At 35.0% G+C, this 25,557-nt stretch overlaps 4 protein-coding genes across 8 annotated transcripts; 2 read left to right on the forward strand and 2 right to left on the reverse strand.

Annotated features, from left to right (window-relative positions):
- Nucleotides 1-491: 491 nt before the first annotated feature.
- Nucleotides 492-3,966, reverse strand: LOC105168151 (uncharacterized). Of its 3 annotated transcripts, none has more exons than XM_011088106.3 (3): nucleotides 3,422-3,966; nucleotides 2,549-3,011; nucleotides 492-725 (listed from the first exon to the last, which is right to left on the reverse strand). In XM_011088106.3, exons 1-2 carry the CDS (start codon nucleotides 3,964-3,966, stop codon nucleotides 2,597-2,599), a joined length of 960 nt encoding a protein of 319 aa, XP_011086408.1. In that variant the 3' UTR covers nucleotides 492-725; nucleotides 2,549-2,596. The 3 variants fall into 3 exon arrangements, with proteins under 3 accessions (XP_011086408.1, XP_011086406.1, XP_011086407.1); XM_011088104.3 differs by having other exon boundaries at nucleotides 492-914; XM_011088105.3 differs by lacking the exon at nucleotides 492-725 and adding an exon at nucleotides 935-1,436.
- A 590-nt stretch (nucleotides 3,967-4,556) lies between these two features.
- LOC105168150 (Regulator of chromosome condensation (RCC1) family protein) lies at nucleotides 4,557-7,809 on the forward strand. Its single transcript, XM_011088102.3, has 8 exons — nucleotides 4,557-4,770; nucleotides 4,857-5,009; nucleotides 5,198-5,356; nucleotides 6,379-6,546; nucleotides 6,714-6,845; nucleotides 6,947-7,033; nucleotides 7,306-7,404; nucleotides 7,475-7,809. The coding sequence occupies exons 1-8, from the start codon at nucleotides 4,557-4,559 to the stop codon at nucleotides 7,684-7,686; spliced, it is 1,224 nt and encodes a 407-aa protein (XP_011086404.1). The 3' UTR covers nucleotides 7,687-7,809.
- Nucleotides 7,810-7,958: 149 nt separating this feature from the next.
- LOC105168149 (5'-AMP-activated protein kinase-like protein) lies at nucleotides 7,959-12,279 on the reverse strand. Of its 3 annotated transcripts, none has more exons than XM_011088100.3 (8): nucleotides 11,513-12,277; nucleotides 10,970-11,121; nucleotides 10,710-10,859; nucleotides 10,408-10,625; nucleotides 9,962-10,104; nucleotides 9,733-9,880; nucleotides 8,453-8,521; nucleotides 7,959-8,373 (listed from the first exon to the last, which is right to left on the reverse strand). In XM_011088100.3, exons 1-8 carry the CDS (start codon nucleotides 12,130-12,132, stop codon nucleotides 8,278-8,280), a joined length of 1,596 nt encoding a protein of 531 aa, XP_011086402.1. In that variant the 5' UTR covers nucleotides 12,133-12,277; the 3' UTR covers nucleotides 7,959-8,277. The 3 variants fall into 3 exon arrangements, with proteins under 3 accessions (XP_011086402.1, XP_011086403.1, XP_088739592.1); XM_011088101.3 differs by having other exon boundaries at nucleotides 11,009-11,121; nucleotides 11,513-12,274; XM_088883466.1 differs by lacking the exons at nucleotides 7,959-8,373; nucleotides 8,453-8,521 and adding an exon at nucleotides 9,050-9,410 and having other exon boundaries at nucleotides 11,513-12,279.
- A 5,794-nt stretch (nucleotides 12,280-18,073) lies between these two features.
- LOC105168154 (protein NRT1/ PTR FAMILY 2.13) lies at nucleotides 18,074-23,170 on the forward strand. The gene is made up of 4 exons (XM_011088108.3): nucleotides 18,074-18,357; nucleotides 19,331-19,548; nucleotides 21,461-22,026; nucleotides 22,191-23,170. The coding sequence occupies exons 1-4, from the start codon at nucleotides 18,180-18,182 to the stop codon at nucleotides 23,071-23,073; spliced, it is 1,845 nt and encodes a 614-aa protein (XP_011086410.1). The 5' UTR covers nucleotides 18,074-18,179; the 3' UTR covers nucleotides 23,074-23,170.
- Nucleotides 23,171-25,557: the final 2,387 nt, after the last annotated feature.

Raw genomic sequence — 25,557 nt, forward strand, 5'->3', positions numbered from 1 at the left:
CGTGCGGACCACATCTCCATGTCAGAAGCTTCAAACAGTACTACTGCTTGCACCAGCTGCCGGTGCATGCATCAACTTCTTTTATCCATCTCAGTTTCTTTTCTTTCTTCAACAAACCCCTCTAAATCTGCTGTCTATGGACCAGAAACTTTTATTAGATGATTGATATGCCATTTTGAGCCCGCATGTTGATTTACTGATAAAGAAACGTACTCTAACGAGATCCCCATGTCGTGGGGACACTATGAACTCGGGTTGATTTTGAGTTCTTGATCGATGATGATTCGGATTTGTTGATTGCATTATAACCACAATGTAGGTATCCATATGCATCAGTCGTGGTAATTATCGAGATTGACTAAGAAAAAGTTGTGGTCTTAGAAATGAAAGTTATGATTTAAGCCACGAGGGCATTTTTTGTAATAATCCAATGGCCATGAATGCAGTGATTCGGTTAAAATGGGACAACCTTGGAGTTAGACTAGTGAACATGGTAATGATGCAGAATATAGTATAAATTCTTACACAGTTTCTTGACCAGTAAGCTGGACATCAGACAGGATCAATGTGATATACTCAGAAAAAAGTAGATTAGGTTTAGAGTGTTGGTGATGATCAGAGTTGATTCCCTAGTCACTATCATTGAACAACAACACAGATGAAGCCATCTTGTTGATCAAATCAATCACTTCTCCCTCCACAAGGACCACACATCTGAAAGCAATCTGTTGGGAGAGTACAAACAGAGGAGTGTGAATTCATGTTCAGGAATATGATGTAAGAGCTCATTGTTTCTCATGTTGCAAGATCAACATCTGGTTTGTGCTAAAAATGCTATTGACATATGCCATTTGATCACACTGATAAACAGAGTGCAGTTGCGGAGGTAAATTATAGCTGCTAATGATCCACGTCTGAACACAAGATGGCAATATATCAGTGAGCAATTCAACCATAGCAAGTGAAAAGATATAAAATTTTGAAGGACATGATGTGGAAGAAACCCCTTTAATGTGCTCGTTGCAAAACACAATGAAACATAAAGCCGTTTTACCATTGCGTGAAAGAAAATGCGAGAGGGATGAGATGGTATGAATCTAATGAAACAACATGGGATTGTTCCGGAAATGAGTAAGAGTACTTGTGCTTCCTGAGCATCGAGAACCATCCTTGATACGGATTGGAAGAATAGATGTGGCCCGTGTGCTGAGGGAACTTTTAAGATCATAGAAACATGATTTTTGTAATAACTCCCAAGAATAGCATGTTTTTGATATCCAGAAACATCTAAACGCATTTCATTTTCTTGGCCATGAATATGCAGTTTATGAATAAGCAAAAGAACAGAGCATGAATCTGAAAGATGTGGAAGTTTTAGAGCGCTGGATCAATGTTTCATCGATGAAGTGTCTGACAAACGTCAGCAATACAGCCATCTGAAGAAAATAAAATAGCACCAGAAACGTCACTGGAAGATGTATTTAGATACACTAGTACACTTTGGTGCAAACAATAACTGAATTATTACTAAAAACAACCAATTTAGAAGAACCACCGACAATATAGTTGCGTGCATATGTTTTATATTTTGTAAACTTACTAGTTTAGCTTTGTCATCCATGTATAAGCACCTGGTAATAGGGTGTTCAAAAAGTCTACAACTAAGATATATTTTCCACCATGCAGACTTTCACTCTAGGATCAACTGTGCGATCGTGCTCTTCAGGGATCTGTTTATTTCACTAATCCACATATGAGAAAACTAGTGGTCTCTAGCTTGAGTTGATTCAAAGTAAAGCTAATCAATGGGGACCAATCAACAACACTAAAGGTTTCACCGAACTTAAATAATTGTTTCTCGCTCTTTTATCTTCTCTTTAATATGTTGGTTATGTAGTTCACGAATGCAGCAACGGTCAGACTCATGCCTAAATCTTGAAGTTTTAACAGGTTGATAAGCACTTATACCAGAGCACTACAAAGCTGACATAGACTTTCTTGTTTCTTCCTTTTCCCATACTCAACTTGGGTACGAGATGTTCAAGTTCTTAAGCAAAGAAAAAAGAAAACAGGAGTTTATTCAAAGTAAACAACAATTGCGTAGAACAAGTGATAATAGTAAAACTTCAAAAATAAGGAAAAACAGCAAGATTCACCAAGCCAGAGCTCTCACACCATGCATGCTCTACATTAGATAGCAAGAACAATTACGCCTTTTCTTTTCCAAATTTTGCACATGACGTTATGTGAAGATGGGGCCTAAGGAAAATGGTTGGCTCAAAGCAGTTGTAGTTTGTCAAACATAGATCTCACTACTTAAGCTGGGCACTTGCACCATTTCTTGAGGCATTTGACATGGTGCTGCATGGTGCTGCTCTACATGCATATATAAGTATGAGTTGGCTTAATTATGAATATTCCAAAGATTGGTTCTTGTACTCGGACATAATTGCACTCTGCTAGTCCATATTAATAATGTCATTTTTATGATTAGTATGAATTTGGTAACAAACTTGAAATGACACCGAGCTATCAAATTATAACTAACCTAATATAGTCTGCTGAGAAGAATAATCCCAGTTGCCCGGACCTTGCATCAATTTGATGAGGTCAATGAGTTTTTGAGACCACGAAGGATACTCCACATGGATGTGGAGATAATAAAAAGAACTGTACCAGTTACTACGGCATATTTGAGTCCGAGGTTAACCAGTAAGTTTACCAGAAGCCCAGCTAATATGACACCAAAAAAATTAGCCGAGACAGCTGGCCAGAATGGCATGTCCAATATAGAGGCAATAAAGGCTCCAGTCCAAGCTCCTGTTCCAGGGAACGGCACTGCTACAAAAAGCATCAGACCAAGCCATTGAAACTCTTTGACAGGACCTGCCTTCTGTTTCGCCCTCTCAAATAACATGTCTAGGAATCGAGAAGCAGCTTGATTCTTACCAGTGAGAAACGTTGCAACTTTTTTCAGGTACAATATGATAAAGGGTACTGGAACCATGTTCCTGTGCATGCAGCACCAAACATTAGGAAAATAGGAACAGAACGAAATCACCCCCCAAAAAATAGTTGTTATATAGCACAATTCTTATTCAGAACATGTCTTGGTTGATTCTTTTGGGTTAATGAAACCAAAAAAGTTTTGAAAACTGTGAACAGCGATGATTATCCGAAACCATCAAATTTTCAAACTTTACTAGCACACAATCTATCTAGAAATATGAAATCAAATTCATTAAAGAAACTAACATGGAAGCTGATTTTCAATATAATTTAAAGAAACAGGAGAAGTGAATTCTATAAAACAATAATTCTACTAATACTAGGCTAATTTTTGAACAACAGACACAAAGTAGGTATATTGATGAACTAAAAACACTGAATTCTACCTAGAATGGAGAAATGTGAGACTGACCCAAGAATAGACAAGACAGTTAGCGTCACGGGCTTGAGTTGCAGCCAGTAACCAACAGGAATAGCCCCTCGGAGCTCGATTACTGGAAGCGTAGCCAAGGCAAAGACAACAGCTTCATCAGGCCAGCCTGAAGCCCGCAATGCATTAGCAACCTTCACACCAAAGCCCGAAGTCCTGATAGAATCAGCACCACCAACCACTGCAGCAGCTTTAGCATCCCCAGAAAATGCATACAAACCAAGAGACACAGATGTCCACAACAGGACCCAAAATAGTAACTTCAATGGAGTTTCTTCAGACCCCAACAAAGACTCATCCTTTTCAATTGTCTCAAGAAAATCATCTGATGAAATTCTCGTCGCATTGATTTGGGGATGGCTCAGATGAAATAAAGTTTGAAATGAGAGCGAAGACTCTGACTTTTTGAGAATTGGCCGGTATTGCAGTGAAGAAAAATGCGTTCTTGGAGTTGAGAGTGGGAGTCTATGGCAATTTGAACGACCATTTGTTAAAAGGGTCGGTGAGTGTGATAAAATGGACGCCATTGATGATTGGAATATTCAAAACGGAGAAGTACTCGTCAGCTGCATTTTCATGTTCTTGGTAAGAAGGAAGGATCATTCGGGATTAGCAAATCATTTGCAGAAAGCATGACACTTTCTTGTTTACTAATTTAGTGCAATTGTGGGGTTTGTGCAGGGATGAAGAGATGAGATTAACGACCTATTAATAGTGTGGAATACTGCGGCAAGATTAAGATAAGAACGAGATTATAACAAACAAAAACAAAGGGGGGATTAACCGAGGTAGAAGTTAAGCCGGTCAAATACTGAATTTGGACCAAGTGTTTGGGTTTAATGGAGTATTTCACATTTGATATAGCAGAATGTTTGACAAAAAGAAATCTCTGATCGATATATTCTATGAGATGCTGCTACTTGGTTGTGAATGGTGAAGAAATTAATTGGTGAATGGGATTATACTTTCTTGATCCAAAAGAAAAAAGGAAAAGCGAATAAAGGTAGCTGTAGTTACAAAAAAAGAAAGCCCTGAAACTTAAGAGCAAGAATAATTGGGCCAGGCAGTCAGAAAACCGTTGCAAAGACAACCTGCTCCAAACATAAGTCGCAATCGAATGGAAACCGCAATGGAGCGAACACAGCAGGCGCTGCAAGAAGACGACGAAGAACAACAAGAAATATGGAGCTGGGGCGCCGGTACTGACGGCCAGCTAGCTACTGGACGGCTTCAAGATGAGCACAGCCCACAACTCCTTTGCTCTCTTTCCGCCTTAGGGCCCATCAATTTTCTCTCTTGCGGCGGGGCCCATGTCATTGCTCTCTCCCCCGGTATGTATACTCTCATCTGAAGAAAAAACACACACTACATATATTTACTATGTGTAGTTCTTGATGGGTTTTGGTTTCTGGTGCAGGTGGAAGAGTGTTGACGTGGGGGAGAGGCACTTCTGGTCAATTAGGCCATGGCGAGATGGTTAATAGTTTACAACCGAAGGCAGTGAAGGCTTTGGAAAGCTTTACTATTACTCATGTTTCTGCTGGCTGGAATCACTCTGGATTTGTTTCAGGTTGTTCTTTTCTTGGCTTAATTCACTGATTAAGTATGATCCCACTTTCCTTTCAGTAACCATTCAATCTCTAGTTGTTTGTTGGTGGGAATAAATGATTATATGGTTATTGGAATTTTGGTCCCAGCTGAAGAATTGGGAAAATTTGAGTTAGTCTCCACTGATTGAAATTGCTTATTGCTGTTCAGGCAGTGGTGCCATTTATACATGTGGAGATGGTTCGTTTGGTCAACTCGGCCACGGTGAATTCAAATCACTATGTTCTCCTGTAGAAGTCTCATTTTTCAGTTCTAAGCACGTTGAGCAAGTTGCTTGTGGTATGCGTCACTCACTAGTCTTACTCAGAGGTAAACGCCTGAAGCCTTCAATTCCTTTCCATTTCATTGATGAGAAGAAGTTGGAACCAAGATATCTTCATCATTATAATATTCATGTAGTTATCATTTGGCTTGTGATGTGATTATACTAGTTAAGGGATGTAGGATCTAGTAAGAGCGCAATGAGTTCGTGGTTATGATATATTGAAGAATTAAGCCTTTAGCAAGTTCTGGGAATATTTGAACAGATAAGAGAGTCTTAACTTGCTGATTTTAATATTTGCACGATGAAATACGATCCAGCTATACTTGGAGATTGAGTTTTAATGTAGAATATACGTATCCAAGTGGATGGTTATTCTTCGTGCAGTACCCCATAGCACATATACTCTGCTCATGTACAGACAAAAGAAGGAAGAGGCACATAGAATCTCATATTAACTATACATTAAAACAGTTGATGGAAATAAGTGTGGATGGAGTCGTTGAATAGCTAAATTTTTATCCATAGTTACTTTCTCCGACCTGGTGCAAGGTCAAGTTCGTTCAGTAGAGAATTTTCTGCAATTTGATTCCTGACATTTGTGTAAATTAAGTCATAAGTTTCCATAAAGGGTAGTTTATGTGAGATGTGTGGTGTTCTAACTTGACATTCTCAACTTGATGATTGTCCTGCAACTGAAGGTGTCTAGAGGTTCCTAGTCCTTCCATTAAAATCTGTTATATACTCAATATAAGTTTGCTTTCGTTACAGTAGCATCCTCAAAGCTTCTTGTTGATCTCTCACCAAAAGGCGTTGCTTGATAATGTCTATCTGACAAACCCTGTTAACGAACCTGGATATTCAAATATCTTCCTACATCAAATTTCAAAGACACTAATTTGATTGTGACATTAACAGGTCTCTTTTAGTGGGGAATTTCAGCTGGAAAATGTTTGAAACTACTACCATATGCATGTCTTTGCTTAGTTTGTCATGTGTTTGGAAAAAAATGAAATTTTATAGTAGATCGAGGTGTCGTAAACAGTAGATAAAATTTGTACTGGTGCAGGTAATAAAGACAATCAGGTTTATGGATTTGGGTTTGGAAAGCGTGGTCAATTGGGCATATCTACTGAAAAAGTCAAATCAACAAGTCTACCGCAGATTACCATGGGGTTGACAAATGTTAGGATCGTGAATATTAGTGCAAATGGAGATCACAGTGCAGCATTATCTGGTGAGTCCACAACATGCCTCTTGAATGGCTTTATATTATTTGCGAGTTGCAATGGATTGAGAAATTTGTTCTTAACAGTAGTCACAATCTTATACTAGCAATGATGTTACTCCACCTTGACTGATTTGATCATCCTGCTTTGTTCTGGCACCAACATTACAAATTAGCTGATGGAAGCCTATATACATGGGGAAGAGGGTTTGGTTGTGCTTCAGATGCATGTATTCCTCACCATGTTGATGTAGCTTTGTCCTTGAAAGAGGTTGCTCTAGGATGGAATCATGCACTACTGTTAACGAGTATGAATTCTAATTGAACCGTCTTTCTCACAAACACAAAAACCACATGGAAAGGGAAGACGTTCTCATCATGAAACATAGATGTTTATTGCTTTATGCAGGTGAAGGGGAAGTATTCATGCTTGGTGGTCATCGTCATGGTGCTCTCAGCGGTCCCCAAAAAACATCCTTGACGGCTGATGCATCCGGTAATGTCTGCAATAATCGAGTTCATTCTTGTAACTGAATTTTGTGTTGTACACATAATTGGAGGTTGCCTGTTCAACTTTTATCTGTATCTTATCAGTAGCTTGCTTTCTTAGCTTTTTGAATATCTTCTCTGCCATATTAAATGGCAGCATAAGCTGTTAGAACAGTGCTTACAATTACTGCATTTATATCGGCATCAATATATCAATTTTTATTTCTTATGATGCGGAAATACTTTTGACCCATAGTTATTCAATTTTTACTGTTACAGGAAAATTGAAGGAAGGCATCGTGCGGATAAGTGCTGATCATAGTGAAACGAAAGTCGTGCAGATTGCTGCAGGAGCAGAACACTCGGCCTTAGTAACAGGCAAGAAATCATTTTAAGTTCTTGCTTATGAAATTTCAAGAACTCTAAGTTTCATTCTTCAATTGTGCAGATAATGGATCATCATCAGTAATGACATGGGGTTGGGGAGAGCATGGTCAACTTGGCTTGGGGGACACAAACGATCAGGCTATTCCTCAGGTGGTTAGCTTAGCTCATATATCTGCTGAGAAACATCCTATTTCTAGAGTGTACTGCGGCAGTGGATTTTCCTTTGTTTTGAGGACATACGACTCGGATTCTCAAATGAGAGAAGGAACTTGAAGATTTGATAGCATATTTGACTTATAATATTCTTTAACGTCAATACAGTGAATCCGCATATTGTAATTGATATCATTCTTACCTACCTTGATTACAACAAGGTATTATTTGCTGGACGTTCCATCTCTCTTTCTCGCCCATCTGGTAATAACTTGTTCTTGAATCTCACCATTCTTCAGCCTTTTTATATCAGCTTTGCGCTCTTCACTTGTGTGTTTTCCACAGGGTAGATTATGGCTTACAAGCCAATCTTGCAACAAAAAAAGGCGAAATACTAGCAAGAAAGAATCTATATTAATTTTCCTAAGATACAAAAAATGTTGATCAGTTGATGTCTACATGGCCAAAGCACAAAATAAGGCAAAACAGGTTCTAGCAAGATTGTACAAATGAAAGCGGACTACTGCCTGCGCAACAGTAACAAGCTGCAGACCCTTCCGTTTGCGGAAAAAAAGAATGGAATCCAATACCTGCAAGCTCACTTCTGCTTACACCAACATTATGACAAGATATCCACCAGTTTTTCTTTTCTTTTTCTATGTAAAACTGCAAAAAAATTCTTCCTTACTTCTGCTGTGTGCGCTTGCTGATTCATGCAACAATAAGAATGTTATTTTCATATCCATTATTGTTCACAATAGGGCGCAGGGGATCAATTTTCCATGTGCCATCAACAATGAACTTGATCTGCAGTTATTATCGAAAGTCATAATGTTGGTATGAACAGTAACATGGAAAAGTAGTCGAGATATAGGCATCAAACTACCTCATATCTACCAGGATACAGCTTTAAGTACAGAGAAAAGATGCCTGTTCTTGATTTCTCCATCTTTCTCTGGAACAAATGCAAATCACACTCATCAATCAAAATTGGTAACTGCAAACCACCATCAGCATAAGTTACAATTTTTGGCATCCACAAGTTTCAGTAACAAATGTTTCCCTCTCTAGTGGCTGAAACAAGACGTCCCTTGCATAATACTACAACTTATCTTTTACTCGGTCGACTAAGGCCTAGAAATCGGTTTTTGTCTCAAACTCTTAACTTACAACAATATCCAATACTCTAGAATAACATTGAGTTGTAAGCATATACAAAAAGTGCCTGAAAGGAGCTGGTTTTCTTCCAAAGAGCCAAGGCCAAGATTCTTAGGAACCTAACTTGTACACGCTTTTTGATGGAATCTGAAAATATTTGCTGCAGAGAAATCTGTTTAAGGTTAGCAAGTTATATAGGGAGAATCAGGTCGTTTTTTGTGCCACTCCAGAAACACCTTTTTGCCTCTTCTCCCTTTTCAACTTAGTCTAACTATTTCTGGTTTTTAAAGAAGGGAAACTATCCAATGCATTTTGATACCAGTGGTGCGCCCTATTGTTGGGAGCAAAGAAAAGGAAAGAAAGGAAGTTAGAAAAATTACAAAAGTAATACCGAGGATGGGCATGTAGTGCCTTGGAGATTCACGATAAGAAAGAAAAAAAGAAAAATTGGGATGGAAATATTCCAAGAGCAAAGGCCAGCAGTGCCACTATGGTGATTGGAATGCTCTAAAGTAACAGTAAAAATGTCCCTCACATACATGAAGTTACACTTGATACAGGCAGCAGTTTGATCAAAGGTCTAAAATAGTCAGAGCGTGGGGGAGAGGGAAGTGGAAGCGACCATCAGTGGTGATACTGGCTGGTTGAACGCAAGGTGAGACATCATCCCCCTGGTTTATTTATCTCTGCAATCACAGATGTCACCTTTTACCCCTCAAGAATCGCATTTTAGAGCTCCTATTGCCATTTGCCGAAACAGGACAAATGGAGCTAAATGATCTCATCCTTAAGGTCGAGTGAAAATCTATATCCTTCAGTGAGCTAGAACTGAATAGTTGGCTACAGCTGGGCATATATTACAGTTTAAAACTCCTACTGCAGCCATGAGGGGCCAAACAGGTTTGACATAAACATGCATACAATGATGACTCGAAGTATGTATTTCTTGGACGTACTGATAGGTAACATGAGCTCCATTGAAGTTCAAACATGTTAAGAAATACTAACCTGAGTTGCCCATCCATCAAAAGATCCTGCTAAAAAGACCTCTGAAGCCGAATTAGGCCACACTATACAGGTGGTCCGAAGAAGTTGCAATGCTTTACGAGCACGATCTATCTGCTTCTGCTTCACGTCTACTATCTTTTGCGCATTACTGTGAGAATACAGCAGGATGGACAATTAATATCGGAAAGGAGTCGGTCAACAGCGAGACTATCAAATGTATTAGACATACTTTACTGCTAATGCCATTTTCCCCTCCAATACGGCCAGCTTGGCCCTAATTGACCTGAGTCTCTCCTGAGCACTCATGAATTCATTCTGTTGGAATTCCCATGCATCAGAAAGCTTCTGCAAATCACTAGAGCTTCCAGATACCTAGCAAACAACAGGTGTTATGATGAACAAGAGAACCACACAACATTTTCTAAATAAAAGTCAAAAGCTGGGCACTCTTCATATCTGTCAAATTCAGGTTACAACTTATCAAAGATTATCCTTATTCTTCGTGTTATTCCTTTAAACTCAAATGTATGGGAAAAACACCATTAAACAAACTCACTTGAAATGAAATTCTATTTTCTTTTCCATTTATTATGATACATGCAAAAAGACATTCAAAGCACTACTGCACGAAAAATTGATGAGAGAAACAAAAATTACACAAAATAGGCTGCACACCTCCTCTGAAATGTATTCCTCTTTTTTAGATCTCAAGGAATGCAGAGCTTCGGTGAGCTCAGATTCCAGATGCTGAAGACGAGTTCGTATTTGATTGAGATTGATATGTTCATGTTTGTCCCAAGCTTCAGCATGTTCCTCAGTGTTTACAGTTGTTCCATCATGACGAATTTCTTTATCACTTTCCACAGGATTGTTGCTGAAAGAAATCTCAGCGGCTGCATATTCAGAGAGTTTTAGAACACTGCAAAAAGGATGTAGTGAAACCATAAGAAATCAAAGACTACTAAAAAGTTGAGTACCTTCAAACTCCGTATGTTGGAACCCTGCTTGCTGATTGCTCCATGTTCTCCAACTTTTGGCTGGGCTATTGTTGTTGCCGAAGGTATGAAATGAGGCTTTCTGATGGAAACCATGGCTGAGTCTGCCGTTTTCTCCAAGGTCAGTCCTAGCTTTTGCAGTTTAAAAAGCACCACATCATGTTTTAGAATGCAATTATTTGAGCTATGAACTAAATGAAGACAAATAGATAACCATTCCGTGAAAGGACAATCACATTTACCATATAGCTTCTCGTACTGATTCACAGAACCAAACTTACCACTAGCTTCAGATCTGTTGTTTCCTGAATTTATAGAGAAATCACTATTCCTCTGCTTCTCCAATCTACTCAATATACCTTGAATCCCTACCTCTTCATCAGCACCATTTTCTCTAATCCAGGACAAAAATTTCAATATTATTCCCCAGAAAATCAGCTTCCACAAAGACGCAGTAATCACGGATAAAAATATAAGCTCTTAATGTTCACATAAGTACCATTTTTCTTTTATGGGCCTATGAGCCAATCAATAAATCACAGAAAGAAATCCATAACCCCGCAAGAAAGAGTACCTGATTCTATATTTTTATCATTTTTTTCAAGTGATTACAGTTGGAAGTTAAAAAAGATATGGTATCTACTAGCACAAAACAATCAAAGAACCAACAGTATTCAACATGTTATCTGCAAAACAGAAAAAAGAAAGAAAAGAGACAAAATGACCATAAATGCAGCACATTATCTAGTAGAAACTCCCAGAAAAAGAAAGAAAAAAATACTCACAGTGATCTACCCAAGGACGCCGAGGCCTCCGATTGCAAAGAATACAAATTCGCAGAATTAGACGAATTGACTTCATAAGAAAAGCCATCTTGTTTGCCGTGGGGAGAAAAAGAATCGTGGTACTGTTCTCTCAAAGAAGCACTCTCTTTACAACTCTCAACTCTCCTCTGAAACTCTTCCAGATCAAAATCCACTGCTTCCTCAACGTTATCTCCCACATTTCTTTCATCCCAACCGAGCGAATACCACCCGCCTTTCTTCTTTATGGCCTCCACCAAATCCACTCTTCCAGCTTCCATTAACTCATCCATCGTTGGAAACATCGTGGGTTTCGGAGATTTCGCCATGAAATCCATAATCTCGGCTTCCAATTCTATGTCCCCTTCACCCTGTTTACACCAGCAACACCAAGAATTATCAAGATATCTCTCAAAACTCCACGCCCTCTTCACCTCTGTAAAACCGAAGCACCGACTCACAATAGCAGCTCCCTTGTATTCTTTAGCCCTTTTCTTGGGATTAAACTCAAGAATCAAAGAAGGGACTACAGAAAACTTCACACCCAAGATGGAGTGATGGGACTTTGGCATATGACTATGATTGGTGCTGAGCGAGAGCATCCTTCAGGCATTTCGTCGAACACTTGTGCTGTTTCTTGTTCTCGGGAGGAAGGAGGAGGAGGAGGGAGATGAGCAGCGAAGCAACGAACAATGTGCCACTGAAAAACTCGACATGCAATTAATGAGCTGTGATAGAAATTAATAACTAATCTTGGAGCGGTGTGTAACAGACTCAACCTCCATAATTACTTATACACTATTCATTTATTTTTTCTATAATTTCTGATTTATCTATACTGTTAAAAAAGGAAAAAAAAAAACCAACAACTTCTTGTTATATTGTAAATAAAGAGATTATACCCTTATAAAAAAAAAATTATTTATCTTTCTATATTTTTAAAAATACAACAATTTACCTTTTTTATATTTTAAAATGAAATAATTTACCTCCTTAGATAGGGAGGTATGCTTCGTTTTAGAAAAACATAGTGGGTAAATTAATATTATTTTTTTATAGGGGTTAATTTGCTCATTGGCAAATATCACAAGGAGGTAAACTGCACTAAACTCAATCGAAAAGGGGCGAATTGATGTCTCAATGTTTTGATATGTCAATTTTAATATTTAATTTAATTTATTGATTTATTTATTATAACATTTCCGCGAATCTAACTTTCCACACCCCATTATTTTTCAATAGTTTGTAAATCTAATATTAATTTATTATTTTATATATGTTTTATTAAACAATAAAATTTTATAAATGTTTTATTTTAAATTGTATTTGTAAAAATTACAGACACATACAATTTGCCACAAATTATTAGTACTATTTATTGAGTGTGAGGGCTCAGAGTAACCATCCATGATATGCAGACGACAAACTTACCGTCATATGTATTTTTCTTTTTTTATAAAAACATTATGTTCATCTACATCTAAGATTGATAAAAAATTGTTAAGAAAATATTAGTTATGATTTTTTTATTTTATATAATTAAATAAATATATACATAAATCCTGATGAGTTGGAGAGGGAGAAAAACTTTTCAAATAAATATGGAATAATTACATCTACATCCCCTAATTTATATTTATTTATACAAATTACCTTTATCTTCTAAAAAGTTACAATACAACTACCAAAATCTCAACATTATTTAAACAAATCACATCTGTTTTTTAAAAAATTACACATACATCCTATAGAAATATCAATATTATTATATGAACTATTTTTACTTTTTGCCGATCGTAGGTGGTTTCTGTAATAACACAAAAAAATAGGCCTAATTTGCGAAAATAGACTATAAATCAGGAGTAAAATGTAATTGTCCAATAAATAAATACACAATTGAGAAATAGCAAAAGAGAGGGACAAAAGTGAGAGTCTATGAAAAAAGAGAAAGTTGGATAAAGTGGAGGCATAGGGGGGGGGGGGTTGGGGGTTGAAACAGGAAAGATAAAGATAATAAATATTAATTAAAGATTTAGTACCATTAAAGTTGATCTAACTGTCTGTTGACGTGTTTTTAGTTGATTTGAATTTCTGTGCTGATTTACTTTTTTTTTTTTAGTTATAAAAAAATATAAAATAGGTCGTTTCTTGCTTATTAAATAGTAAATAAAATTTAAAATTAACATTCAACTCATGTGTATTTTTGCTTATTAAATTTTTCTTCTCTTATTTTTGGTAATTTTTAGACGTTAACTACAAAATTTTGATCTCTTTTATATTGTTCAATCAATGTCTCTAATTAGACGTGGGGCGGCAATTACATTGTCTAAATCACTGTAAATCTGTAAATTATTCAGTTTCATTATTTTTATCTTATGTGAAACAGTAATTACATTGTCTACATCACTGTAAATCTGTAAACTGTTCAGTTTCAATATTTTTATGTTATGTGAAGCAGTAATTACATTGTCGGCATCACTGTAAATTTATAAGACGATTAATAAATTAATAAATCTATATATGAAGCAAAGATGTAATTAAAATTTGGATTCTTTAAATATTTTAATGAACAAGGATTAAAAGTAAGTAGTATTGAAAAAAGTGGACATCAAATGATTTATTGCCCACTTCCGTAAAAAGTTAAATATTGGAGCAAAAAGCATAAATCATCCCACTTGCCAAAATTGACACCAAATTTGGCAACTTTCTACCTCACTACATTCCCACTTCCAAACTAATCACAAATAAATTCCTTTCTTTTTTTTAAAAAAAAGAAATAATAATTATATATACGTTTGATGTATCGGACAATGTCTCAATAATAATATTCATACGTCTGATAGAATCCAAATTCGTGATCCTGTATTTGATTATGGACCTTGGTCATCGACGTCGGTCCCAAGACTTTATTAATAATTATAAATAAATTTAATTTATACTCAATTAATTGAGTTTGATTAAATCCCAAATTAAATAGTTTTTTGGGCATATAATGGCTATAATTCTTGATCATAGGAGGGGGTAGGAGTGGCCATTTATGGGTTGGGATTGGGGAATGGCTACACACAAAGAGACATGCCCAAATGGATAGAATTGGAGTTGGACAATTTGCATTTAAATAAATATTTGGTGCTATTTTTGTCTTTCCTTATATATTTTGTCCCATATGAAATGCCCATAAAAATATTAAATAGTGTGAATCATATTATGTTATAGAAGAATTATTCATCTACAGCAGTAAATTGCTCTCTGATTATCCTATTGATTTTACAAAAGTGTTCTCTATTTCAATTTCAATATTTTTTTAATTATCATACTAGCAGTCTGGCACACTCGATGCGTGTGCACATTTTTTTTTAAAAAAAGATAGACATTATCTATATAGTTAAGAAAGAAAATGTTCAGTAAAATACTTTTTTATCGAAATAATATCTAGAAATAAATTTATATATAAATATTTTAAAAAAAATAATAAAATTTAGATGCTGATGGTTACTATCTTTTAAATGAAATTGCACTTGTAAGCCAATGAGAAATTTTTTAGTACGGTGACGGAAGGGCAGTTTCGTACATCTACATAATGCATACCAAGCCAATTTTTCTAATATTGCCCCACTTAGTTAATAGTATAAATATTATTTCATAGGGCTAATTACATTTGGTTAGTGTAAATTATATAAAAACTTTCTATTTTTTACAAAATTATGGTTAGAATACTTGAAAAATATTACACTTACATCCCATCAGGTGTATTGCTATAATTTTGTAAAAGACAGAGGGTTTTTGTATAATTTGACTTAACTTTATGGGGTGTCAATATAATTTACCTTATTTCATATTTTAAATAGGGAGAAATTATTTTAATAATGCAAAGAAAAATAAATTACAAGAATGGGGTGGTTTTGGAGGAATTGAAAAAGTAGGCAGCACCACGATACCAATTTTTTCTTTTTTCTTTTTAAATTTGGACTAGCACCACGATCTAAGATCGCGGTTCTAGTCCAATTTTTTCTATTATTACCTTAATCAAAATTGCAGTGCTGATAATTATTTTATTTTTATAAAAAATAGCGAGTCGCGGTGCTGCCTATTTTTTCAATACCTCCAAAATCGTCCCATTCTTGTAACTCTTTTTTTTTTTCATTATTAAAATAATTTTCCCTTTAAATAGGAGATATTGCAAAGAATTTTTCTAATATTTGCTATAATTATAAAAACTTTCCCGTTATTGAAAAAATTACAAATACTTTTTTAAAATTAGAAATACTCTTTGTGACACTTATTAATAAGAGAATATTTATTATTTTAAAAAATTATAATTTTTAAATAACAAAAATTATTTAATAAAACAAATATCATAATAGCCTCTTATAATATACATTTTAAAAAAATAAGATATACGCTTTTATCTGCAGTTATTGACTAAGACTACAAGGTAGTCTAAGGGCCTTTTGGAGGAGGTCCATGGACTATAATATTTTTAAATGGCCCATATTCAGACCTCAGCCCACAAACCCAAAGTTAAAACAGTCCAACTCCGACATAGTAGGCTGTCTTTGAATTGAAAATTGGGGCTTTCAGGGTAAATGAGAAACAAATACTAGGGGTGCAGTTTCGATATTTTTAAAGTTATTTTCAAATCGAATTGTCATTGAAAATTTTATAAAATAATTTTTTAATAATTTGTACGATTTTGGATGGTATGACGGTTTTGCTTGATAGTAGCAAGCAAGAAAGATCAACATTATGTATCATAGACGACGACCGACACTTTTTTCAACTTTAAGTAGATTAAACTACAAGGACATATATAGTAATCCAACAAGGAAACACTCAATCCAATAAAAGTTAAGGGTCGATTTCAGGGAGAACATAAATAAAAAACAGAAAGACAGAATAAAGAAAGCGGTAGGAGAGAAAATCATGACAATCATCAAATGGGCTTAAAAAATTAAATATATATTTTTTTGTATAAAGTCTAAACATAAATTTTATAAATTTGTAATGTGGACCTTTAATAGTATATGAATTTGGGCTTATACAATTTGAATACGAAATTTTTCTAAAAAATAAATTATTTTATGAAATTATTATATATATAATTGTAAAAAGAGCGGTGCAATTCGATTTTCGATAGTTTGTTTTTAAGTTCTAAACCAAAATTACACTAATAATACAGCGCGACGTTACTCTAAATTTAAAATTATAATTTAAAAAATAAATCATACAAAGTAATTTGATTCAATTTAATTCCAGCGATTTTAGGTGATTTTAATTTTTTTTTTAATCATTCCTAACAAAGACAATCATAAATGTGCAACATTAATTGTACCTTACAGTACCATATCCTGAAGGTCTGAATTGTCTTTGGTAATCCCAAGTGCACACCAGCCAAGACCAAACATTTAGGTATCTTTGCCAACCCTCTTCACCTTTTTGTTTGTTCCCACTATTTCTAGATCCATTCTTCATATTCTTAATATTAAAATTTATTTATTTTTTATTGATCAAGAATTTTATGTAGTTGATAATTATTTTTCACTGAATTTGGATTATTACAGAATTATAAGTCTTAAATGATTATTTTTTTTATATAATTTTAACAAGATTTGTACGTGCAAGCAATACATATATATAGCGTGAATACAATTTACCCCCATGTGATCTTGAAAATGAGCACATTACCCCCTATGAAAAAAAATATAGCAATTTACCCCCCTATACTTTTTAAAATAAAGTAAATTTACCTCCTTATATAGAGAGGTAAATTGCTTCATTTTAAAAATCATAGGGGGGTAAATTGTTGTATTTTAAAAAATATAGGGAGGTAAATCGTTATTTGTTTTTTCATAAAGGGGTAATTTACTCATTTGCGATATCACAAGGAGGCTGCTTGTATCTTTTTCCATATATATATACACATTGTAATTACTTATGGGCTTGAAAATTTAAAGGCAATCAAGAATTTTATGATAGTTAATTTTTACTGAATTTGAATCAAAACATAGTGATATGAGTTGTAAAAATGAATGAAATGATACAAAAATGGCTAATTTGGAAGAAGAAAACAAAAGGAAAAAGGGAATTTGTGAAACACAAGAAATATGACAAAAAATGAAAGAATTTGAAGCTTAATCATTCTTGTAACTGTGAAAGTGTCCCCTCCCCATATATATCACATGCATCAATCCTCACTGCCCATCATATTGTTTAATTTTTTTTTATTTTATCAAAAAAAAAAGTTAGAAAAAAGTGATTTTGATTGAATTCGGAACAGTCGTACTTTTGTTTCTTATGTAAGCCACGAAATCAACTTTACGTATCTCTATCCACATTTATGTGTATATTAAAGGTGATGTGATTTATACTTTTTGATACTTTTATACTCGGTTTATATGTATTAAAAAAATAATAATTTTGAAATAAAAAAGATTTTTATGTCTTACGTAAGGCATGCAATCAGCCCCATGCTGTGTCTTACATATCATGTCTCTCTCCATACCTTTCTATCTCTATATATATGTACGCATATATATATATATATATATATATAACTGCCCATATTTTTATTACAGTAAAAACTGAAAGCAAGTTATATATATATATATATGGAGGGCAATAGGTTGTTGAGCTGAGAAGCAAATTGATAATGGAGTCATCACAGGAAAAAGAAATGAGGTCTTCTTCTTGGCTTGTTTGCTGGTTTAACAAGTTCCGAGGTTTCCCGACCAAGTCTCCGCCGCCGGAGAATGGATGTCATGAAACAAAAGCTGCAGCCCAGAAGCAGAGAAAGCCTGGAGGATGGAAGGCCATGCCATTTATATTGGGTCTCTCTCTCTCTTCCTTCTCTCTCTCTCTCTCACATACACACAGACACAGACACAGACACATACATAGTAACATTTTACAGTGGTAGGTGCGTTTTCACACAGTGAAAGTGCCATGGCAGGCATGTATATATACACATGTCAATACGTACACAAAATATGGAAATGTGAATTATTTGACCTCTTTCTTTTTCAAGAATTGAAGTTGGAGTTCAGACAAGAATTAAGTTACTAAACCTGACTAGTTATTGCAAACACATACAGTTTTACAATTATTACAGCTAGAAATGGATGTCCCTCTTCAGTTGATGATGATTCTTAAAAATGTGTGTGTGTGTGTGTGTTCATGGGGGCCATAATTACAATTTTGTATAAGTCAGGGGTTAAAAATTAATTTACAGGGAAGTTTTGCAGTACTTCACATCATCATGTACTAGAAGAAAGATGCTTTTAGAGTTACTTATGTGGGAAATAAAATAATACATTTTGTCTTTCTCCGGGCCCTAATAAAATAATTAACTCCTTTCTTTTATATATATATATATGATTGGATGATCAATTTACTTAAATAAAATAATAAATATGATTATACACCATTGTGTTTGAATCGATCGATTCTAACATAATTATTAAGAAATTTAAATTCATAATAATAAATTCATTAAAGCCGTTTGAATGAATCCATGCTGCCCACAAAGAATTACAGATTCTTGAACTTTTATTTTAAACTGTATTATAATAAATTTCAAATTTATTTAATATACAACCATTTGGAATTCTTCCATCCAAATAAAATCTGAATATTTAGCAACGTCGGTAAAAGAAATTAAAAAAAATATTTTACTTTTATAGTGGGAAATGAATGAAATAATGATTAATCATTAGAGAGAGGAGAGGGGGAGGCCTACCACTCTTGGATGTTTGAGATGGAAAAAACAATAGCATTTATTATGAAATTGAAGTTTTTGGGCAGGGAATGAAACACTTGAGAGGTTGGCTGGAATAGGGCTGGTAGCAAACTTCATGGTGTATCTGCTGAGGGAGTTTCACATGGAGCAAGTGGTGGCCTCAAATGTGCTCAACATATGGTCTGGTTTCACAAATTTCAGTCCCTTGATTGGAGCCTTCATTTCAGACTCTTTCTTGGGCAGATTCTCTACTATTGCTTATGCTACCATTGCTTCTTTCATGGTACGCCAACCCCCCCAATAATTACACTTTTGATCCACTTAAAATTCATTTCAACAACGAGATGAAGAACGTCGGCAGTCTACTGATTTTTTTGAGTTACTGTCGTTCATCTGCAAATTAGTAAATTTTAAATGGACTAAAAATACCATCCACTCATACTTATTGAATTGTTCGTCTATGTGAACAAATTGAATTTAATATAGAGTGATTTATTGTATTATTTGTCAAGATGATTTTAATAAATGTCGGTGTCAAATTCTAATCATATGATAATCATGTGCATTAAAATAAAAACTTTTTTGCAGTACTTGTGATGATGACTTGGAGAGTGTGTGAGAGCAAGTAGAGTTAGGAAACATGACCACTATTGTGGTTAAATGTTAAATTATTACATGATAATTGGGTTTTCATGGGATTAAGACACTTTAGCTGCTTTGGCTCATGAACTAATTATAATTATACAAAAGTAGCTTTTGAGTAAGCATTTCAATTAATCACTTTGTTAAGGCAAACAATACAGGTAGAAGTCGTGGGCACGCTAAGGATACTTCTAGTAATAAAATCGTGCTCGAATAATATGTTTAGGTGGGGCCCTTGATATGAACCGAAAGAAATCGTGGTTTGATATTTGACAAATTAAGATGAACAAAATCTTAGCATCACCACATTAATTAATTCTTGATAGATCCCAAGTCCCAACCATCACTGCACGGCGCCTGTCACGTGCTATCATCATCGCCTCTTACATGGATTTGTTCCGACAAAGACATGCAAATTTTAAAAGAAAAATGGAAAGGGTAACTAGATTTTTACTTTTTCTTGTTGATCAATGATCGTCTCATTTAAAAGTTAGAATAAATTTAGTATTTAATAGTCTGTTTGTTTCTGTTTTTAAATTTCAGTAAAAAAAAATTATGTGTTTTGATTTTGTATAAATGTTTTTATAAAAAATGGAATATATTTGATCAGTTAATGATACCGTATTTTATATTGAACTGTGGCGTCAAATTATTGTATTTTTAAAAAGAGTACATATAATCAAGCATAGTTTTACTTTAATTACTGTTTCAAAAATTAAAAATTAAAATATACACATTAATATTTCTAAAAGGCTTAAATATATTTTTAGTCCTGTAATTTTAATACTTGAGTATTTTTATCCTTTATCTCTTTAAAATTGCAAAATAGTTATGTAATTTTTTGACATATTGTGATTTCGATCCTTTCGGTTCTTGATTTTGCGAAAGTTGTCGGAATAAATCATGTACTGCTCGTGATTTTAACATTTTTATCCTTTATCTTTTTCGGAGTTAGAAAAGCGTCTTGTAACTTTTTGGCGTTTCGTAATTTTGGTCGTTATGGTGCAAGATTTTGGACAAGTTGTCGAAATAAAACATGAGCCACGTCATTTTTTTTCCAACTTTTTGTCCGTGTTGGCAAAAGTGAACCAATCAGAATAAAAGTCCAATTTAAATGAACCACGTGATGCGCATATGATTTATTTTGACAACTATTGCAAAACTCAGCTTTTGAAATATCAAAAAGTTATATAACTTTTTTACAATCCTAAGAAAATAGAAGAAAAAAATGTCAATTTGCCAAAATTATAGAACCAAAAATATATTTAAGTCGTTTCAAATTACTTCTCAAGTGGGGTTACTATTTTTTTTTTTTTTTGCAAAGTACAATATTTAACATCTGTCCCACTTTTTTTTTCTCGTATCTTGCTGGTTATTATTGAGCCCGACAGACATTTGAATCTTCATCTACCTTTATGTGAATTTGTAAATTTAGCATAATTTATTTTGTATTAATTATATATTAATATATTGTTCAATTTATTGAAATAATGATATAATCACGTAACTTAAAAGAAGTATGATATAATTTTGATTAATTTCTTGATGAACAGGGGATGCTGACAATGACCCTCATAGCATGGCTTCCTCAGTTGCACCCTCCGCCATGCAACGTACAAGCGAACCAATGCAAGGGTCCAACGAAATCCCAGTTCGGAATTCTGGCCATGGCCCTCGGCTTTCTGTCCATCGGCTCCGGCGGCATTAGGCCGTGCAGCATCCCTTTCGGTGTCGATCAATTCGACGCGACGACCGAGGAAGGACGCAGAGGAATCAACAGTTTCTTTAACTGGTACTACACCACATTCACTGTGGTTTTGATCATTGCACTGACTTTGGTAGTTTACATTCAAGATTCGGTGAGTTGGGTGTGGGGCTTTGGCATTCCCACAATGCTCATGTTGTGCTCGATCCTGCTCTTTTTCCTCGGGACGAGATTGTATGTGTATGTGAAGCCGGAGGGCAGTGTCTTCTCCGGCCTCTTGCAGGTGGTTGTCGCTGCTTACAAGAAACGGAAGGTTACGTTTCCCGATGGAGACGACGTTGAGGGGGTGTATTATGATCCCCCGCGGTTGAAGGGGACTATTGTAAAGAAGCTAGCTCTAACAAATCAATTCAGGTACTTGATTTGGTATACAGGAGGTGTTTGTAAATGTTTATTTTAGACGTTTATTAGTTTACTGCTGAAAATTAGATGAAAAAAGTGTTTTTTATTTTACAGTTTTTGCTTTTGAACTGCTTAAACTAAGTTAATTTGAGGATTGCAACGTTTGTTTGATCCAGGTTTTTGAACAAAGCTGCCTTAATAATGGAGGGTGAAGTTCTAGCAGATGGGTCTAAGTCCAACCCCTGGAGGCTGTGCAGCATCCAACAAGTTGAAGAGACCAAGTGTCTATTCAGAATCATGCCGGTATGGGCTTCCGGCATCATCTGTTTCACTGCAATGTCACAGCAAGGCACATTCACCGTCTCCCAAGCATCGAAAATGGACCGTCATCTTGGCCGGAACTTCAAGATCCCACCTGGATCGCTCTCCGTTATATCCATGATCACAATCGGTATATGGCTCCCGTTTTACGACCGAGTCCTCGTCCCATCCCTTAGAAAAGTCACGAGGCTCGAAGGGGGCATCAGCCTGCTCCAAAGAATGGGAATCGGCATTGTTTTCTCCATTCTGTCGATGATCGTTGCAGGACTAGTGGAGCCAATGAGACGGGCATCGGCCATAATGCACGCAGGAGAAGACGGCATCGCGCCATTGACCGTCTTTTGGCTAGCCCCGCAGCTAATGCTGATGGGGTTTGCAGAGGCATTCAACATTATAGGACAGATTGAGTTCTACAACAAGGAGTTCCCTGAGAACATGAGCAGTGTGGCTAATTCTTTGTTTTCTTGCACTATGGCCGGGGCTAGTTACCTTAGCGCCATGTTGGTGAACATCGTGCACAAGACGACGGGCAGACACGGCCGTCCCGACTGGCTAACGAAAGACATCAACGCTGGGAAAGTTGAAAATCTGTATTTTCTGATTGCTGGATTAGGTGTGTTGAACCTGGGATACTTCTTGTGGGTGGCTCGTGGATACCAATACAAGAGTAAGTATCGGATTGATGACGATGATAAGCATGATTTCGACGTTGAGCTTAATAATGTAGTTGAAAAATGAATTAAGTCAGTTCTTCTTTGATCATCCAAATTATGAATATATGTATATGTGATCATCATAAATACACGAGTGAGTCTTATAAAAGATGTTTACTATACTTGAGAATGTGATGAAAAACCATTAATTAGCAATGTTGTGGAGCAAGGGCAAAGTCTTATAAGTGGGCTACAAATAAGGTCTTGGATCCCCATCCACATAAATTCGATATCGTCGGTGTAAATCTATACCCACATGAGTTGTGAATCATTGAATTAACACATGATAATGTTATTATATGTGATTTAACGACTGATAACTTGTGTGGGTACAATTTAACCCTGGGGCATCTCCAGGCCTCCCAATTCACTTTTTGGATGCATTTAGGTAAAAACGAGCTATTTTCTATATTTATTTTTAAAATATTTTAAAAATTATATAAACTTATAATATCTTATCGCATTTTTAGCGTACGTCATAATCCCCGTCCAGACACAAACAAATTTGCATAAAATATCAAAGCACTTTGAGTCCAAATTGGACTAAACATTCAAATAATGTGGGGTTCTCCCACTAGTTGGCATGACCACCTCAAATCATGCCATGCCTACAATCCCACCAACATTATCAAAACATCCATACATCACTCCCACCATTGACTACATCTCTATCTTCCGTCCCCAGCAGGCAACCCCAAATGCACCATTCAACCTGTCCAAATACCAAATTACCAGCCTGCAACTTTTGTAATAAAATCAGAGGTACTGGTCAGCTATATATGTGTGTGTCCCATCAATGAAGTAAGTAGCAGCACTCATCCTCTTCCTCATGTTATATGTTTTATCTTTACATGTATACTTTACTAGAACACTCTTTTGCATTTGGCTTTATTAGGTGTGGATGTGATGATAGATTCTCACATCACCACCACCACTACTCTTGTCTGCATCCAGTGGAGTACTGTTCCTTTTCTTGCTTTCTAATTTACAAGCTGTAATAATCATGTCACCTCTGTCTTAATGTTTACAAAGTTTATGTTGGACCAGTGCTTTGGTCTACTTCTCTTCATCTGTCATTTTCATGGATCACCCCTGATTGCCAAATCTTGTCTTTCTTCACAAATTCAACTTTCTTTCTTTTTTTTTTTGTTAAATTAATAAAAAGTTACGTCAGAGATAAATTCGCTGCGATTATCCCAATTAACGGAACCTAACTATCACAAAATATTCATTTCGTCAAAACTTATTGAGATATTGTCTAACTTAGTCAACATAGTCCCATTTATAACATATTAGTAAGTTAAGCCCAATTTTCACTAAATCAAACATTATGGGCGGACTACCGTCATCCCATAATATATACCCGTATAAATTGACGAACTTTGTGCCCGTAATGAGGTTCGGACATGGCATTCGAGTAAAGAATTGGACACTTTTCCCCATAGTACCACCATATTGATTATATGTTTCTTTTTTTTTTTTTCAATTGTTATTAAGTGTAAGAAGTTTGTAGACTTCTATAATGAAATGATATTTGAAAAGGGTATGACGTGTCATGTCAAATAAGTATCAAATATCGTATACGACGTGATATTTCTTTAATAATTGTTAGATATGCTTTTCGACTTGTTTAATTAAGTACAAATAAGGAAATATTGTTCAATATGTTTCTAGTATAGAATTTGAAAAAGTTATGATGTGTCATGCCAAATATGTATCAAATATCGTACACGACGTGATATATCTTTAATAATGGTTAGATATGCTTCTCGGCTTGTTTAACTAAGTACAAATAAAGAAATGTTCAATATGTTTCTAGTGTATGGATTTTTTTTATTTCCTCATATACTTTAATGAAATAAAATGAATAATAAAAATTTTAATTATTTCCTAGTTAATACCTTTTTATATGCAAGTTCCAAGCTATTTCTCTTTCCTTGAAATATATAATTTGCAAACCATAATATATATAAACTTGATTATTTGTTTTCATATATTATAAATATAATATAAAAATATTTATATATATTGAATAATATTTGTATTGAAACCAAAATTGAAATATGGGTCAGAATCAGACGCAATGCAGCTTTGCACGGATCCTTGATAAAGTAATCTTTACTAGCCACACATATAGTTCTTTCTTGGTCGAAGAAGAAAAAAGCGATAGTCGAAAAAAAATTAAGTGTACCTGATCACACACAAACTGATGAGAATAAAGACGTTATTTTTCACAAGATAAAAACAAATATCTTCAAAATCCCAAACCAATATTTTTTCCTAATTCTCTTCTTAGTAATCGGTAAGCTTTTAAAATGTTTGAAAATTCTTCAAATGTTTGGTCGAAAAGATTACAAATTTTTTTGGTAAGACTGAAGATCTTGGGGAATTTTTTTTATGCGTTTTCATTTGGGGAATTAGGGGCCGAGGAATTAATTCATATGGTTGTGTTTGCAATATTGAATAAATAATACGTGAACACACACGTCTTTTTTTCAGTAAAAAATCT

This window comes from Sesamum indicum, linkage group LG8 (assembly GCF_026168435.1).
Source record: "Sesamum indicum cultivar Baizhima isolate 11 linkage group LG8, ASM2616843v1, whole genome shotgun sequence".
Classification (NCBI taxonomy): domain Eukaryota; kingdom Viridiplantae; phylum Streptophyta; class Magnoliopsida; order Lamiales; family Pedaliaceae; genus Sesamum; species Sesamum indicum.

Bases quoted from the DNA above. Each gene is read 5' to 3' on its own strand.
- LOC105168149 (XM_011088100.3), bottom strand. From the start codon at position 12,132: ATGCTCTCGCTCAGCACCAATCATAGTCATATGCCAAAGTCCCATCAC. The intron at 11,122-11,512 runs GTGAGTATTTTT...GTCCTGGATTAG, and splicing joins GCGTCCTTGGGTAGATCACT to AGAAAATGGTGCTGATGAAG. The intron at 8,374-8,452 runs GTAGTTTGATGC...TAATAACTGCAG, and splicing joins TGTATCCTGGTAGATATGAG to ATCAAGTTCATTGTTGATGG.
- LOC105168154 (XM_011088108.3), top strand. From the start codon at position 18,180: ATGGAGTCATCACAGGAAAAAGAAATGAGGTCTTCTTCTTGGCTTGTT. The intron at 18,358-19,330 runs GTCTCTCTCTCT...GTTTTTGGGCAG, and splicing joins GGCCATGCCATTTATATTGG to GGAATGAAACACTTGAGAGG. The intron at 22,027-22,190 runs GTACTTGATTTG...TGTTTGATCCAG, and splicing joins GCTCTAACAAATCAATTCAG to GTTTTTGAACAAAGCTGCCT.
- LOC105168150 (XM_011088102.3), top strand. From the start codon at position 4,557: ATGGAAACCGCAATGGAGCGAACACAGCAGGCGCTGCAAGAAGACGAC. The intron at 5,010-5,197 runs GTTGTTCTTTTC...ATTGCTGTTCAG, and splicing joins TCACTCTGGATTTGTTTCAG to GCAGTGGTGCCATTTATACA. The intron at 7,405-7,474 runs GCAAGAAATCAT...TCAATTGTGCAG, and splicing joins ACACTCGGCCTTAGTAACAG to ATAATGGATCATCATCAGTA.
- LOC105168151 (XM_011088106.3), bottom strand. From the start codon at position 3,966: ATGGCGTCCATTTTATCACACTCACCGACCCTTTTAACAAATGGTCGT. The intron at 3,012-3,421 runs GTCAGTCTCACA...CTGCATGCACAG, and splicing joins ACTGTCTTGTCTATTCTTGG to GAACATGGTTCCAGTACCCT.